This window comes from Scyliorhinus torazame, chromosome 10 (assembly GCF_047496885.1).
Source record: "Scyliorhinus torazame isolate Kashiwa2021f chromosome 10, sScyTor2.1, whole genome shotgun sequence".
NCBI classification, from domain to species: Eukaryota; Metazoa; Chordata; class Chondrichthyes; order Carcharhiniformes; family Scyliorhinidae; genus Scyliorhinus; species Scyliorhinus torazame.
This window is the reverse complement of record NC_092716.1, coordinates 170,288,865-170,306,883: the sequence shown is the minus strand read 5'-3', so window position 1 is coordinate 170,306,883 and position 18,019 is coordinate 170,288,865. Positions and strand designations below refer to the sequence as shown.

At 50.1% G+C, this 18,019-nt stretch overlaps 1 protein-coding gene across 4 annotated transcripts in view; it reads left to right on the top strand.

The window, feature by feature from the left end:
• The window catches only part of LOC140431032 (protein phosphatase 1 regulatory subunit 12A-like), a 349,337-nt gene that overhangs the window by 180,882 nt on the left and 150,436 nt on the right, over positions 1-18,019 (top strand). For all 4 annotated transcript variants that reach the window (XM_072518929.1, XM_072518928.1, XM_072518930.1 and 1 more), the window contains exon 6: positions 16,409-16,483. In XM_072518929.1, the coding sequence (XP_072375030.1) occupies positions 16,409-16,483 (75 nt within the window). The remainder of the gene's footprint in view (positions 1-16,408; positions 16,484-18,019) is intronic.

The window sequence follows — 18,019 nt, the reverse complement described above, 5'->3', positions numbered from 1 at the left end:
CCCTGCTCTGTTCTCGACAGCTACTTATCCTGCAACACCAAGGGCGGCAGATCAGGAAAGGACGGCACCTGTTTTCTCATGTAGTTCCACACCTGTCAGTATCAAACCCGTTTCCACTGGGCAACTCGTATTCCTCTACCAGTCCTTCCAAACTCGTGAAGCTGCCCCCCACCAAGAAATCCCCAAACCGTTGGATCCCTGCCCGCCGCCAACCCTGAAACCCCCCGTCTAGCCCCCCCCCCCCCCCCCCCCCCCCCCCCCCCCCCCCGGGGGCCGATCAACCATACCTCTTATGCCAGCCCCCTGCCTGTGCCACGTAACCCAACGGGCACACCGCCCGATATCCACCGTCGCTACTCCCTCCTATATAACGCCACAGCAACAACACCTTCGGCAGCAGCTCCCCCCTTCCCCTTCCCCTAAACAAAACAACAACCTCATCCCCCTCTACTACGAACCACCTGATCACACCCCACTGCACTCCCGTTAACTAGCCCACCCAGCTAGCCTGGCAGCCCGCACACAAGGCGCCACAACCTCCAACCCCCCACTGATTCCCCCCCACCCCGCTCGCTCACCTCACAACCAACAGTGCAACAATAAGACAACAAAAGAGAAACAAAAACCCAAATAATCTAAAAAGTGAACTCACCCCCTCATCGCCTTGACACATCCCCAACCACCAACCAAACAAAAAATACAAGAATTACCAAAGAACCAGAAGAAAAAAGGAAACCCACATTCATCTCCACACCCCTCCTCCACAGTTCAATGTCCTCCTTCACCTGCCAGTAATTGTTCCTCAAACCGTCCATCGCCTCCTTGGTGTTCCAAAATGGTGCTCATTATTATTAAAGGTCACCCAGTGGTGAGCCGGGCACAGCATCCCAAACTTCACCCTCTTTTTAAATAGGGCAGTCTTCACCCAATTAAACCCGACCCCCCTCTTCGCCAGATCCAGGCTCAGGCCCTGATACACTCGCAGCTCACTCCCCTCCCAGGTGCATCTCCTCGTCTGCCTCACACATCTCGCTATCTTCTCCTTATCGAGGAACCGGTGAAGACGCACCACCATGGCCCTTGACGGCTCATTCGCCTGGGCCATCCTCATTAGCAGCCTGTGCACTCGGTCAACCTCCAGGGGCTAACCAAAGGCCCCCTCTCCCATCAGCTTCTCCAAGATTCCAGCCACATATGTGGCAGCGTCAGCTCCCTCAATGCCTTCAGGCATCCTTACAATTCTCGGGTTCTGCCACCGGGAGCGGTTTTCAAGTCCTCCACCTTTTCCTTCAGCCGCTTCTGGGTATCTCTCATTACTCCCACCTCGGCCACCAGTGAAGCCAACGGCTCCTCGTGCTCCCCCATCGCCTCCTCCACTTTTCGGATGGCCTGGCCCTGGGACTCCAGCCTCTGCTCTACTCGATCGATTCCCGACTGCAACAGGTCTACAGCCTTGACTAGGTCCTCATGGACCTTTCTCCTCTACTGGCTAAACTTCTCATTTAAGAAGTCCACCAGTTGGTCCATTGACCATTGGGTAGGCAGTGCCGGCCATACACCCTCTGCCATCTTAAGCTGTGGCACACAAAGATTCTCCTGTTCCAGATGCTCCCTTCTTCTTGACCCACTTCTGGTCCGTGGATCCATCCACCAGTCCCACCAGTGGAGTCAGACTTTCCTCTGGCAAGCCCTATACCTTTTTCAGCCACATAGCCACCCTCTGAACGGGGAAAAGATCCAAAACAAAACCCAGCCTCGAGCGGGAGCTGCCAAATGTGCGAGCTCTCACACCATGGCCGCCACCGGAAGTCCTGGAAAGTGCTGCTTAAGGAGCCTTTGTGAGTTCCTGCATTGCATCTTGTGGATAGTACACATTGCTGTCACTGTTCATGGATAGTAAAGGGAGCGAATGTTTGGGGAAGTGGTACCAATCAAGTGGGCTGCTTTGTCCTGGATGGTGTCGAGATTCGAGTAATGTTGGAGCTGCACTCATCCAGGCAAGTGGAGAGTTTTCCAATACACTCCTGACGCGGGCCGTGTAGGTGGTGGACAGACTTTGGAGAATCATGAGGTGAGTTACTCGCTGCAGGTTTCCTAGCCTCTGACCTGTTCTTGCAGCCACAGTATTTATTTGGCTAGTCCAGTTCAGTTTCTGGTCAATGGTAACGTCCGGAATGTTGATAGTGAAGGATTCAACTCCAGTAATGCCATTGAATGTCAAGGGGCGGTAGCTAGATTTTCTTCTGTTGCAGATTGGTGATTGCCTGGCACTTGTGTGGCGTGAATATTACTTGCCACTTGTCAGCCCAGCCCTGGATATTGTCCAGGCATTTGGGTATGGACTGCTCATTTGCTGAAACCCTCGTCCGTGCCTTTGTTACCTCTAGACTTGACTATTTGAACATTCCCTGGCTAGCCTTCTGCCTTGTACTTTCCTAAAACTTGTGGCCATTCAAAATTCTTCTGCCCATGATCTGATTTGCCTCAATTCCTGTTCATCCACCACCCCGGTGTTTGCTGATCTGCATTCAGCCCCAGTTAAGTAACATCTTAGTTTTAAAATTCTCATCCTTGTCTTCAAGTTCCTCCATGACTTTGCCACTCCCTAGCTCTGCAACCTCCTCCAACCTTACAGCCCTCGGAGATATCTGCATGCCTCCATTTCAGGCCTCTTGAGCATTCTCAAATTTAATCGCTCCACTTGTGGTGGCACAGCCTTCAGCTGTCAAGGCCTTAAGGTTGGGAATTCTTTCCCTAAATCTTTACACTTCTCTACTTCTCTTTCTTCTTCATGACAGCACTTAAAAGCGACTGATTTGGCCAGAATTTTGGTCCTACCCTAATATCTCCGTAATTAGCTCGGTGACAGATTGTATCTTGCAATATTCTTGGAAAGTGCTTTGGGGCTTTAACATATTAATATAGAACATAGAACATAGAAAATACAGCACAGAACAGGCCCTTCGGCCCACGCTGTTGTGCCGAACCTTTGTCCTAGATTAATCATAGATTATCATTGAATTTACAGTGCAGAAGGAGGCCATTCGGCCCCCTGAGTCTGCACCGGCTCTTGGAAAGAGCACCCTACCCAAACTCAACACCTCCACCCAACACCAAGGACAATTTTGGACACTAAGGGCAATTTATCATGGCCAATCCACCTACCCTGCACATCTTTGGACTGTGGGAGGAAACCGGAGCACCCAGAGGAAACTCACGCAGACACGGGGAGGACGTGCAGACTCCGCACAGACAGTGACCCAAGCCGGAATTGAACCTGGGACCCTGGAGCTGTGAAGCAATTGTGCTATCCACAATGCTACCGTGCTGCCCTTAAGAACAAATAAATCTACACTATATCATTTTACTGTAATCCATGTACCTATCCAATAGCTGCTTGAAGGTCCCTAATGTTTCCGACTCAACTATTTCCACAGGCAGTGCATTCCATGCCCCCACTACTCTCTGGGTAAAGAACCTACCTCTGATATCCCTCCTATATCTTCCACCTTTCACCTTAAATTTATGTCCCCTTGTAATGGTTTGTTCCACCCGGGGAAAAAGTCTCTGACTGTCTACTCTATCTATTCCCCTGATCATCTTATAAACCTCTATCAAGTCGCCCCTCATCCTTCTCCGTTCTAATGAGAAAAGGCCTAGCACCCTCGATCTTTCCTCGTAAGACCTACTCTCCATTCCAGGTAACATCCTGGTAAATCTTCTTTGCACCTTTTCCAAAGCTTCCACATCCTTCCTAAAATGAGGTGACCAGAACTGTACACAGTACTCCAAATGTGGCCTTACCAAAGTTTTGTACAGCCGCATCATCACCTCACGGCTCTTAAATTCAATCCCTCTGTTAATGAACGCGAGCACACCATAGGCCTTCTTCACAGCTCTATCCACTTGAGTGGCAACATAAACATAATATGCCACATAAACATAAGTAGTTATTGTTTTTGGTTAACGTGCATCCTTAGCCAAGAGAAACAAGAAAGATTAATTAGTGATTCATTGCCCTACTGTTTGGATCTTGCAATGTGAAAGCAGATTCTCAATTGCTTACTTGCCGACAATTTCCTTAAGTCAACTGTGAGATGTTTTTGATCCTTGTTCCGCTATGTTGTTCTATATTGCTCTATATGCAGTGTATGATTCCATGTTCGGTGTTGTCGAAGAGTGTTGCTGTTGCTCTATATTGCTGTGGTGTTTTGTTTCGGTCTGTGTTATCTATACTTCAGTGTTTGGTCTGGACTGAATAATGTCCAGCATAGCACCATATTCATCTATGTTAGTTATTATTTCTCAACACTAATATTGCGCCATATTCTTTGCAGTACTGTAGAAATATAATTTTTAAAATTCATTCACGGAACGTGGGCATCGCTGATTAGGCCACCACATATTGCCCATCTCTAGTTGCCCTTCAGAAGGTGGTAGTGAGCTACTTTCTCGAACTGCTGAAGTCCCTGAGATGTAAGTACATCCGCAGTGCTGTTAGGGAGGAAGTTCCAGAATTTTGCTCCAGCAACAGTGAAGGAACAGCGATATATTTCCAAGTCAGAATGGTGAGTGACTTGGAGGGGAACCTCCAGGTGGTGGTCCCAGATATCTGCTCCCCTTATCTTTCTAGGTGGTAGCAGTCATGGGTTTGGAAGATGAGTTCCCTTCAGTGTAATATTCAGCAACCAATTCAGGAGTGAATTTAAATACTGAATATTCGGATCAATATTATACGGAATTTTATATTTTGCACGATATTCTTTCTGGGCTGTGTTGGTTCACCCTATTAATGTTCATATTATAACATGTTACTCTGTTTCTGCTGTGTAACTTTGTTTGATTTTGTTGCCCTGAATTGATATTCTACTTTTTGTTATGTTTTTGAATTGCACTGTATTGCTACGCTTTGCATTGCAACACTCTGAATCAGAAAATACAAACTAAAATACTTTGCACAGAAGTGATTCACAATTAATGCTTGTAATTTTATAGTTGTTAAAGGTAATCATGTGGGTTGATTTTTCCTGTTGAACTTTCATTGTAGATTTTTACTTCATAGTTTAAAAATGATGCAAAGTCTGAGATTTTCCATTGATTTGCGTTGTTTGAGCTCCCTGCACTTCATGGAAATGCAGTTTTTTTTTTACCTGGATGGGCTGTTGGGAATTGATAAAGCTTGTTCGGATCCAGAACGAGAACCCAACTATTTTCCATTTGGAAAACTGTGAGGAAATGTTGCTCCACCACAGGAGTGATAACACTGACCAATAGGTATCTTTTATGTTAAAACAAACTTTAATTTAATCTCAGAATTAGCCACATTAGCAGCAAAGAAATAGCTTTACAGTTAACAGTTACTAACAGTTCGTAAGTAAAAGAGAAAACCTTAACTTACTTCATAAATCTGACGCTATATTCCAATTGTGCAAACCAGCATATGTTAAATACCACTCGTGATAAAACAAGCAGAGGTTTACTTGCTTCTCTCTGTTCCGAATCTTTGGAGACTTTTCAGGACCAAAGTGACACACTTCTGTTATGTTCAAATAATCCTAGGACCTACTGACTCTTCAATTAGACCTGCTCCTCCCATTAACCACATCATCTGAACCAAAGCATATGGTATTCTTTTGTCTCTTCTTACAAAATGTCTCTTGACTGGTTTAGCTAGGACAAACACAATAAATACCCATAATAAATTGTCTACACCCCTGGGGTCCTTCAAACTTAAACAATATTTCATTAGCTAGCTATCTATAAACAAGTAAATAGTTCTTAAGATCTATCAGCAGAACACTTCACCTGCAAATCAATTATTACCACAATTTTACAGATATCTTAATCATCGCTCTCGCAGTAATACTATCTATCTGTACCTTAGCCCAAGTTTTAATAACATTACAGGAAAAAATATAAAACATGAAATATGAGAATTTCTTACATTCATCACAAGCTGCAATGAAAAGCACCAGAATCGAATTTACTTATGACCAGTCATAAATAACATGTTCATAGAGAGTGGGTACTGCCCAGAATGACTCCGCTAACCCTGGGCTAATGTCTTCTTCGCGATCACTCACTAATGAATATGACTGTCCACGTAAGAACTCCGTGTTACTGGTCATGGGTTCTATGGGTCTAGTGTGGCTGATGAGCCCAATCCTAGAGCCTCATCTCCGACCGCACTCTTGACAGGTGTTTCTGTGGAGGTGGGACCAGTCTTGCACTCTCGATCACTGTTTTTTGTTTCTCAAGCTCCTTTCCCAGACCTCGTCTTGCCTTCAGGTTCTCTTGAAGAATTGTGTCCTTTCAATCAGGTGGTTCCATCAAGTAAGTCTCTTCTAAGCAAGGCATTAACGTCCATGCTGCATTTCTTGAGGTAAGCCTTCAGGGTGTCTTTGAAGGACATTCTTTGTCCTCCACTCGTTCAGAAGCCTTTTTTGAGCCGGGCAAATAAAATTTGCTTTGGCAGTCGGGACTCTGGCATCCTATGCACATGGCTGGCCCAGCAGAGTTGGCTTCGGATAATCATGACCTCGAATCTGGTGCGCCTGACTCCTTCAAGGATACAAATGTTAGCACACCCAGGTGATGCGGGAAATCCATCTCAGACAGCATTGATGTTACCGTTCCAGGACCTAGAGGTGGCTTTTGTATGTAGTCCAACTTTTTGAGCTGTATATAAGAATTCGGAGGACTCCAGTCTTGACCTCAAAGATTTCTGTCTTATTTCCGTCAATGAGGACTGTCTTGTTGTGGAGGAGTCAAAGGATGTTGATGAATTTTTCTGGACACCCGGCCTTTTACAGGGTCTTCCATTGCAACTCCTGATTGACAGAGTCAAAAGCCAGGGTCAGTTCAATGAAGGCCACGTAGAGTGGTTGATGTTGCTCCGGGTGTTTCTCTTGAAGTTGTCGAGCAGTGAAAATCATTTCCGCTGTTTCATGGTTTGGTCAGAAACCACATTGGCATTCCGGAAGGATTTCTTCAGAGACTTGGAGAAGGCGACCAGCGAGGATTGGGCCATGATCTACCTGGTGATGGAGAGTAGGGAGATTCCTCAGTACTTCCCACAGTCCACTTTGTCACCTTTCTTGACGATGGTGGCAATGTCGGTGTCTCTGAGGTCTGTAGAAATTTCTTCTCTGTCCCAGATTTTCAGGAGCAGCTGACGGTGATCTCTTTTCCTCCAAGTTTGAAAATCTCTGCTGGGATTCCGTCCACTCGTGCGGATTTTCCATTCTTCGTGTGTTTGTCGGTGGCTACCACTTCAGTTCAAGATCATTTTTGATGGGGAGTTGGGGGATTTCCTCAAACACTTCCTCATCTATGGTTGTACCATGGTTTAGACGTTCTTTGACATGTTCTCCCCATCAAAAGCTGATGTTTTCTCTGTTTCTCAATGGGATTCCATCCTTACTCCACACCTGTTTGAGGCCGAGGGTATTTGAGCCATATATTGGCTTAGTGGCACTTGAGAAGCCCCGGGTGTCATGCTTGTCAGTGAGGAGTTACAGCTCCTTGGCTTTCTCAGTTCACCATTCGTTCTCGATTTCTCTAGTTTTTCTGCCTTTGCTGATTGATTAGCTCACCTGTTTGCCTTGCTGGTGATGTTGTTTTGCCAGACGCTGAGAGATTTCCTGTTCTTGGTAATGAGGTTTTGGATGGTGTGGCTATTCTCGTCAAACCAGTCTTGGTGTTGCCTGGTCTTGTAGCTGATGTTTCTTCACAACTCGAGGTGATGGCTGTCTTTCAGTCCTTTCAAATTTTCCTCCACTGCACTAGAATGGATACTTTGGAGATCTCAGAGAAGACATTGTTGGAGGTTCACTAGCATGCTTGGCCCTTGAAGCTGCTCAACGTTGATCTTCTGAGCTGTTTTCTCATCTTTCGCTGCCTCTGGTGGAGTTTGATAGACACTGAGGAACGTATGAGCCAGTGGTCTGTCTAGCAGTCATCTGCGCTGGCCATCACTTTGGTCATGAGGGCACCCTTTTGGTCTCTGGATCAGATGATAATTTAGTCGATCATGGGCCAGTGCTTTGATCGTGGATGCTTCCAGAAAGTCTTAAACTTGTCTTTTTGGCAGAACATTGTGTTAGTGATGACAAGCTGGTGTTCTGCGCATTTGCTGAGCGGGAGAACCCTGTTGGAGTTGCAATTCCCAACTATTTCCTTTCTAATAGTTCCTTTCCTAAGTTGGCAGTCATTTCCAACACTGGCCTTGAAGTCCCCAAAGAAGAGGGAAGAATGTCGGAGAGTATGGTGTCCAGGATGAACTCTTTGGATTCATGGTTGGAATCAAAGGTTGGGATGTATGCACTCAAGCCATTGTCTGCTGGTTCTTGGTAAGTTGTAGAGAGAGAGGCATGAGGCATTTGTTGCTGCCGACAGGGAGCTCTGAGAGTCGGTTGACGAGTTTGTTCTTGGTGTTGAATTCAATTTCATGCGTTCTGAGCTGATCTTCGGGTTTTCCTTTCCAGAAGAAGGTGTAACCGCCACCATCTTCCCTCAGCTGCCCTTCGTCTGCCCTTTGGGTCTCTTTTTAAAAATATATATATATTTATTAAAGTTTTTTAACACAATATTTCTCCTTTACAAACAATAACCCCCCCCGTAACAAAAATAAAAATGAGAAATCGCGCAGAGCAAGATATATACATGGCAAAATTATATATTTACACATCTTTGTACACTGGCCCTCACCCGTACGTGCCAGTTTCCCCAACCCTTCATGTTATCTCTTGCTCATCCACCCTCCCAGGCAGTCCCCCCCCCCCCCCCCCACTCCCAGGACGCGCCCCCCCCCCCCTCCCCCAAGGTTGCTGCTGCTGCTGACCAACCTTCCTCTAACGCTCCGCGAGATAGTCTAGGAACGGTTGCCACCGCCTGTAAAACACCTGCGCAGACCCTCTCAAGGCGAACTTAATCCTCTCCAACTTTATGAACCCAGCTATATCATTTATCCAGGCCCCCAGGCTGGGGGGCTTCGCCTCCTTCCACATTAGCAAGATCCTTCGCCGGGCTACTAGGGACGCAAAGGCCAGAATGCCAGCTTCTTTCGCCTCCTGCACTCCCGGTTCGTCCACTACTCCAAATATTGCTAGCCCCCAGCTTGGCTTGACCCGGACTTTCACCACCTGAGATATTGCTCCCGCCACTCCTCTCCAGAACCCCTCCAGTGCCGGGCATGACGAAAACATATGGACATGGTTCACCGGGCTCCCTGAGCACCTTCCACATCTGTCCTCTACCCCAAAGAACCTACTCAACCTCGCCCCCGTCAAGTGCGCTCTGTGGACCACCTTAAATTGTATCAGGCTGAGCCTGGCACAAGAGGAGGAGGAATTAACCCTACCTAGGGCATCAGCCCACAGACCTTCCTCGATCTCCTCCCACAGCTCCTCCTCCCATTTACCCTTCAACTCTTCTACCAGCGCTTCCCCCTCTTCTTTCAACTCCTGGTATATTTCTGACTCCTTGCCCTCCCCGACCCATACACCTGAGATCACCCTATCTTGAACGTCTTGTGCCGGAAGCAACGGGAATTCCCTCACCTGTCGCCTCACAAAAGCCCTCACTTGCATATATCTAAAGGCATTTCCCGGGGGTAACTCAAACTTCTCCTCCAGTGCCCCTAAGCTCGCAAACGTCCCGTCGATGAACAGGTCCCCCATTCTTCCAATCCCCGCCCGATGCCAGCTCTGGAACCCCCAGTCCATCTTCCCCGGGACAAACTGGTGGTTACCCCTGATCGGGGACCACACCGATGCTCCCATTGCACCCCGGTGCCATCTCCACTGGCCCCAGATCCTTAGCGTTGCGGCCACCACCGGGCTCGTGGTATACTTTGTCGGCGAGAGCGGCAGCGGTGCTGTCATCAATGCCCCCAGGCTCGTTCCTTTACAGGACACCATCTCCATCCTCTTCCATGCCGCCCCCTCTCCCTCCATAACCTACTTGCGGATCATCGCCATATTTGCTGCCCAGTAGTAGCTCCCCAGGTTTGGCAGCGCCAACCCTCCTCGGTCCCTACTGCGTTCCAGGAACCCTCTCCTTACTCTCGGGGTCTTATTCGCCCACACAAACCCCATAATACTCCTGCCTACTCTCTTAAAAAAGGCCTTAGTGATCACGATGGGAAGGCACTGAAACACAAACAGAAACCTCGGAAGGACCACCATTTTGACCGACTGCACTCTACCCGCCAGCGAGAGCGGTAACATGTCCCATCTTTTGAAATCCTCCTCCATTTGCTCCACCAACCTCGTCAGATTCAGTTTATGTAGGGTCCCCCAACTCCTGGCTATCTGGATCCCCAGAAAGCTCCCCTCCGCCCTCCTCAGCGGTAGGTCCCCTATCCCTCTTTCTTGGTCCCCCGCCTGTAATACAAAGAGCTCACTCTTCCCTACATTGAGCTTATAGCCCGAAAACTCCCCAAACTCCCTTAGAGTCTGCATGACCTCCACCATCCCCTCCATTGGATCCGCCACGTACAGTAACAGGTCATCCGCATATAGCGACACCCGATGCTCTTCTCCCCCTCGGACCACCCCCTTCCATTTATTAGACTCCCTCAATGACATGGCCAATGGTTCAATCGCCAATGCGAACAACAGGGGGGACAGGGGGCACCCATGCCTCGTCCCTCGGTACAGTCGAAAGTACTCCGACTTCCGCCAGTTCGTCACTACACTTGCCATCGGGGCTCTGTAAAGGAGCTTAACCCAATTGATAACCCCTACCCCGAACCCAAACCTGCGCAGCACCTCCCAGAGGTACTCCCACTCTACTCGGTCAAAGGCCTTCTCCGCGTCCATAGCTGCCACTATCTCCGCCTCTCCCTCCTCCGATGGCATCATTATCACGTTTAAGAGCCACCGCTAATTGGTGTTTAGTTGCCTGCCCTTTACAAATCCCGTCTGGTCCTCGTGGATTTCCCCCGGGACACAGTCCTCGATCCTCGTGGCCAGCACTTTTGCCAGCAACTTTGCATCCACATTGAGGAGCGAGATCGGCCTGTACGATCCACATTGCAGTGGGTCCTTGTCCTGCTTTAGGATCAAAGAAATTGTCGCTTCCGACATTGTCGGGGGCAGGGTCCCCTCCTCCCTTGCCTCATTAAAGGTCCTCACCAGTAGCGGGGCCAACAGGTCTGCGTACTTCCTGCAGAACTCCACCGGGAATCCGTCCGGTCCCGGGGCCTTCCCCGCCTGCATGCTCCCCAAACCCTTGCTCAGCTCCTCCAACCCAATTGGTGCCCCCAAACCAGCCACCTCTTGCTCCTCCACCCTCGGGAATCTCAGCTGATCTAGGAATCATCTCATCCCCTCTTCCCCCGTTGGGGGCTGGGATCTGTACAGCTCTTCATAAAAGGCCTTGAATACCTCGTTTATTTCCGTCGCACTCCGAACCGTGGCTCCCCTTCCATCTTTGACTACCCCTATTTCCCTCGCTGCCATCCTCTTAAGGAGCTGGTGTGCCAGCATCCGACTAGCCTTTTCCCCATACTCTTAAGTCGCCCCCTGCGCTTTCCTCCACTGTGTCTCCGCCTTCCCTGTGGTCAACAAGTAAAACTCCGTCTGGAGCCGTCGTCTTTCCCCAAGTAATCTTTCCTCCGGGGCCTCTGCGTATCTCCTGTCCATTCTCAAAATCTCCCCCAATAACCTCTCCCTTTCCATACCCTCTGTCTTCTCCCTATGAGCCCTAATGGAAATGAGCTCTCCCCTGATCACCGCCTTCAACGCCTCCCATACCACCCCCACCCGCACCTCCCCGTTGTCGTTGGCCTCCAAGTACCTTTCGATACACCCCCTCACTTTCCCACACACCACCTCGTCCGCCAGCAGTCCCACATCCAGCCGCCACAACGGGCGTTGGTCCCTCTCCTCTCCCAGCTCCAGTTCCACCCAGTGTGGGGCATGGTCTGAAATGGCTATAGCCGAATACTCCGTCCCCTCCACCCTCAGGATGAGCGCCCTACCCAGAACAAAGAAATCTATCCGGGAGTAGGCTTTGTGTACATGGGAGAAGAAAGAAAATTCCCTGGCCTGCGGCCTTGCAAACCGCCATGGGTCCACTCCCCCCATCTGATCCATAAACCCCCTAAGTACCTTGGCCACCGCCGGCCTCTTTCCAGTCCTTGATTTGGAGCGGTCTAGTGCTGGATCCAACACTGTATTGAAGTCCCCTCCCATTATCAGGCCTCCTATCTCCAGGTCCGGAATGCGCCCCAACATGCGCTTCATGAATCCTGCATCATCCCAGTTCGGGGCGTATACGTTTACCAACACCACCCACATCCCTTGCAGCCTACCGCTCACCATTACATATCGCCCTCCATTGTCCGCTACAATAGTCTTGGCCTCAAATGCCACCCGCTTTTCCACCAATATTGCCACCCCTCTATTCTTCACGTCCAGTCCCGAGTGGAATACCTGTCCTACCCATCCCTTTCTTAGCCTGACCTGGTCCGCCACCTTCAGGTGTGTCTCTTGGAGCATGGCCACGTCCACCTTCAGTCCCTTTAAGTGCGCGAACACTCGAGCCCTCTTCACCGGCCCATTCAGGCCCCTCACATTCCACGTTATCAGCCGGATTGGAGGGGCTCTCACCCCCCCCCCCCCCCCCCCCCCCCACGCCCCGCCGACTAGCCATCTCCTTTTCTGGGCCAGTCCCGTGTCCACGCCTCCCTCACCCTCCAGTCCCCCAGAGGGGCAATCCCCGTCCCGACCACCTCTTCTGTGTCCCATTCCCTTTCGGCCAGTGCAGCAGCAACCCTTCCCCCCCCCCCACTTTCCCCCCCCCCCCTCCCCTCCCCCCCCCCCCGCTAGACCCCTGTCTAGCTTTTTTGCTCCCCCCATGTCACTCCCGTAAGTCAGCTGACGCCTGCTGACCCCAGCTTCCCCCGCCGTCCCATTGACCTCCCCGTGTGGGAGTCTCCCAATCCATTTGCATTCCTTCGTTCCCCTTCCCGCCTTTCTTCCCGCGCGCGGGAAAACACCCTGCGCTTTCCAAAGCCCGCTCCGCCCCCTCTGGCGCAGCTCCTGTCGCGGCCTTGTCTCTCTTCCCCCAGCCCATGTAACATTTCCTGCGCGTGATTGACCCCCTATATACAACAACCATCACACATCAAACCTCAAACATCCCCCCTACCCTCACAAACCCTCAGTTGGAGTCCAACTTTTCGGCTTGTACAAAGGTCCACGCCTCTTCAGGCTTTTCGAAGTAATAGTGTTGGCCCTTGTATGTGACCCACAGTTGCGCTGGCTGCAGCATTCCGAATTTCACTTCTTTCCGGTACAACGCCGCTTTGGCCCGGTTGAAACCCGCTCTCCGCTTTGCAACCTCCGTGCTCCAGTCCGGGTATATTCGGATCTCTGCATTGTCCCACTTACTGCTCCGCTCCTTCTTGGCCCATCTCAGGACCCACTCTCTGTCCGTGAACCGGTGGAACCTCACCACCATCGCCCTTGGCGGCTCATTTGCCTGGGGCTTCTTCGCCAGCACCCGATGTGCCCCGTCCAACTCCAGCGACCTCGAAGGGGCCTTCGTGCCCATCATCGCCTGGAGCATCGTGCTCGCGTATGCCCTGGCATCAGCCCCCTCCACTCCCTCAGGGAGACCCAGGATTCACAGATTCTTTCTCCTCGACCTGTTCTCCAGGTCTTCGAGTCTTCCCGCCCACCTCTTGTGTAGCGCCTCGTTCTGCTCCACTCTCTCCGCCAGGCCCACGAGCTCGTCCTCGTTCTGACTGACTCTTTTCTGTACCTCCTGGATCTTAGCTTCATGGACCTTCTGGGTGATCCCGAGTCCTTCAATTGCCGAAAGTATAGGCGCCAACATCTCCTTGCGCATCTCTTCGCGCTGCTCCTCGAAGCAGCGCTTGATGAACTCCTGCAGCTCCCCTTTGTCCCTGGCCGCCGCCATTTTGTTTTTTTTCCCTCGCTTCTCCCGTTGCTCCAGTGCCGCTCCTTTGGCCGTTACACTTCTGGTCCGTTTAAAAAGTCTATGGAAACTCCTGAAAGAGGTCTGAGAGTCAGTTCCAGACAGGAGCTGCCGAATGCGCGACCTACTCCTCCATGGCCGCCACCGGAAGCCTCGTCCCTGCTTCTTCAATGGCCTTGGTAGATCTTTTCACAGTTGTTCCCTCTGCTGCTAGAATTCACCTTTGATAGAGTCAAGTCAGATTGCAGCTTTAAGCTTGCCCTTCCCCCGCCTGCATGCTGGAAGAGGCTTTTGTCTAAACCTGCAGCCAAAGCCAAATCTTTTACTGTTTCTGCCGGGTCTGGTAGCCAAAAGACATAACATTCCTGGGGGACACTGTCAGGGGAATGCTGCAGTCTTCTTGCCACACCGGGAAATGTCAAACAAATGCCGTGGTGGCCCTGTAACAGAGCCCAAAAGTCCGTTCCAAGCGGGAGCTACCGAATATGCGACCTAGCTCTGCATAGCCGCACCCGGAAGTGCCCTTTGGGTCTCTTGCAGGGCTGTGACATTAATCTTGAAGTCCCTGAGTTCACGGGCAACAAGGGCAATTGTTTTTTTCTGTTATCCATGAGAGTTAGTGCATTGCAGGTTCTGAGATTTGAATTTAATTTTGATTTTCTGACCACAGGTAGATGAGCCTGCTGGATGCTGTTCTCCAGCCAGCTGTCAGATGCTGCCTGCTCCTTGGTTACCCGAGAATTGAGCCTGCTGACTTTTCCAGGACAGACTAGGAGATTGGCACACTCTAATTCAAGAAAGATTTTTCCTGCTGATGAATTGGAGAGGGAACAGACTATTTTTAGGGTCCCTTTTCTAACCCCTTCCCCATGCAGGGTGAGCAGAGTGCATCCTGAATGGGCTGTGCAGTCGTGAAGAAAGCTGCTGAAACGCTCGCCTGTTCATAGTCCAAGAGCAAGATGACTGAATCAAACTCCACTGCCTACGTGCCGGTTGGAAGCTTGGGACTTCCAGACTTTGCCGTCCTGACTCATCACCAGAGTGTCTGCCTTATATGGGCACAGAGCACATTTGGGAGGCATGGTGGCACAGTGGTTAGCACTGCTGTCTCACAGTGCCAGGGACCCTGGTTCAATTCCAACCTTGAGCGACTGTCTGTGTGGAGTTTGTACTTTCTCCCCATGTCTGCGTGGGTTTCCTCCGGGTGCTTCAATTTCCTCCCACAGTCTAAAGACATGCAGGTTAGGTGGATTGGCCATGCTAAATTTCCCCCTTAGTGTCCAAAATGGTTAGGTGGGGTTACTGGGTTAAGGGGATAGGGTGGCGGCAGGGGCCTAGATGGGGTGCTCTTTCAGAGGGTCTGTGCAGACCCGATGGGCGGAATGGCCTCCTTCTGTACTGTAGGGATTCTATGATTTGAACAGTTGTAATCAGTAGTTCACACAATGGAACCGGGCGGCACGGTAGCACAGTGGTTAGCACTGTTGCTTCACAGCCCCAGGGTCCCAGGTTTGATTCCCGGCTTGTGTCACTGTCTGTGTGGAGTCTGCACACTCTCCCCATGTCTGCATGGGTTTCCTCCGGGTGCTCCGGTTTCCTCCCACAAGTCCCGAAACACGTGCTATTAGGTGAATTGGACATTCTGAATTCTCCCTCCGTGTACCCGAACAGGCGCCGGGATGTGGCGACTGAAATGAAAATGAAAATCGATTACTGTCACAAGTAGGCTTCAAATGAAGTTACTGTTAAAAGCCCCCAGTCGCCACATTCCGGCGTCTGTTCGGGAGGCTGGTACGGGAATTGAACCGTGCTGCTGGCCTGCCTTGGTCTGCTTTCAAAGACAGCGATTTAGCCCTGTGCTTTTCACAGTAATTTCATTGTTAATGTAAGCCTACTTGTGACAATAAAGGTTATAAAATAAATAAATAAGTAAAAAGAACCTGTCAAGATGGAAGGCTGATGTAGGTGCTCTGTGGCAAAGGATGGACATCACTGAATTAAGAAAGCAGTAAGTTGGTTACAGGAAAGATGTGGTTGAACCTGAAATCAGGTACAGGGATTCAGATGCTGTCTGAACGTTGGTTTCCTGAGAACTGAGCCTGCGGATTTTTCCAACTGGCACACTCCAATTCGAGAAATACTTTTTCTTGCTGATGAATTGGGGCAACAGCTTTTTGAAAAGAAATACACTCCAAAAGACACCATTCTCAAGTGCGGTTTAGATATTTGTTGAGTGGATACTTGACCTTTGCAGTTCTTCATGGGTCAAGCAATGAGCGGATTAGAGTTAGATACAAGATGTGTATAATTTCATAATGGCAAGTGTTTTGTTTGTTCAGTTGCATTCTATAGACAGGGGATTTATAAATTTGTTTTACAGTCTCCAAACTGAAGTGGAAATTAGTGATTGTTTGCCATCAGGGAATATGGTTATTGACAGCTTTTTCCTGAATTGTAGGGTCAAACGGCATTTGATGTTGCAGATGAAAACCTCTTGGAACTGTTGGAGGAGCTTCAGAAGAAACAGGCCATTGTAAGTATCTGACAGAGAGATGTACTTACAGCTGATTCAGGCTAGCCTGCTTTCACATGGTCAAGCCTTGGGCTAAATGTTTGATAAAGTTTGGGATGGTGTTATAACCTGCCTACTTACCATTGGCTGGGGACTAATGACTATCCCACAATCCTGTGGGAGTATGAGCTTCCCCAATGAGGGGGGGTGGAGAAACCACTAGTAAACTCCGAGTATAAATAAAGCTGGCCAGTTCAGGAACCAGCAGGAAGAAGTATGTAGCAAGGGAAGTTACTGCTACTGTTATGTATCTATGTTATAGTAAATAAATGTTATTACTTTGTATCCTTAAAACTCGTGCTGGATTCTTCGTGGCCCTTAAAAAACTGGCGACGAAGGTTAAAGTGAATAGCCGTCTACATTGCTGAAGCCACCTCCCTGGATTTTTGTTGGATACAGGTTGGAAGTTGTTTTCTATTATACCATGCCTCTGTACGGACGTTTGGATGTTTTTGATGCTGCGCTGGAAAGCTGGAACCAGTACACGCAATGGATGCGTTACTATTTCTGGGCAAACAATATCACCGAAAACGAGCGCTAGGTGGTCATATTGCTCACCGCCTGCGGGCGGCATACGTTTGGGGTGATTAGGAGCCTTACGTACCCAGCTGCGCCGGACACCAAAACGTTTGATGAACTTGTGAATATAGTGGGGCAACATTTTAACCCAACCCCGTCCACGATAGTCCAGCGTTACCGGTTTAATACCGCTGAGAGGACCCCTGGAGAATCCCTTGCCGATTTTCTATCCAGGCTACGTAGGATTGCGGAGTACTGTGACTATGGTGAGACCTTGTCAGAAATGTTACGCGACCGTTTGGTTTGCGGTATTAACAATGCGGCCACCCAGAGAAAGTTGTTAGCGGAGCCAACATTGACTTTTCAACAGGCCATTCAAATAGTATTGTCCCGAGAGAGCGCAGAGCGAGGAGTACAGGAGCTACAGGGAATGGAAGTGCATGCCTTGGGGCGCAACCCCTTCCATCCGAAAACGTCCCCCCGCACTCCTGCGGTACCTTGGGCGAGGCAACGTCCGGACCGACGCCAGTGGCCGTCGGACGTTCCTCCCCGGAGGGAGCCTTCTCCAGAGCCAATGGATGAGGAGCTATGTCCGTGTCAGACTTGTAGGCGCCGACCCCGTCGCGGACGGCGGTCCTGGGGGCGCCAGAGGCTCCGTCGTTCCGACCGAAACTGAGACCAGCCCAGGGGCCGTAACTGGGACCAACCCAGAGGCCGTACCTTCCATGTGGATGAACCTGCGGCGACCACTCCTGAGGACGTGGAGACGGAGGACGACTGCCTGCAGCTGCATTGTGTGGCAGCTCCCCGTGTGGCCCCCATTAAGGTGACAGTACGGATCAATGGCCACCCGCTTGAGATGGAGTTGGATACTGGCGCAGCGGTCTCCGTGATCGCCCAGAGGACATTCGACCGCATCAAGCAGGGTATACAGACCCTTACATTAACCGACTCACAGGCCTGGTTGGCCACCTACAC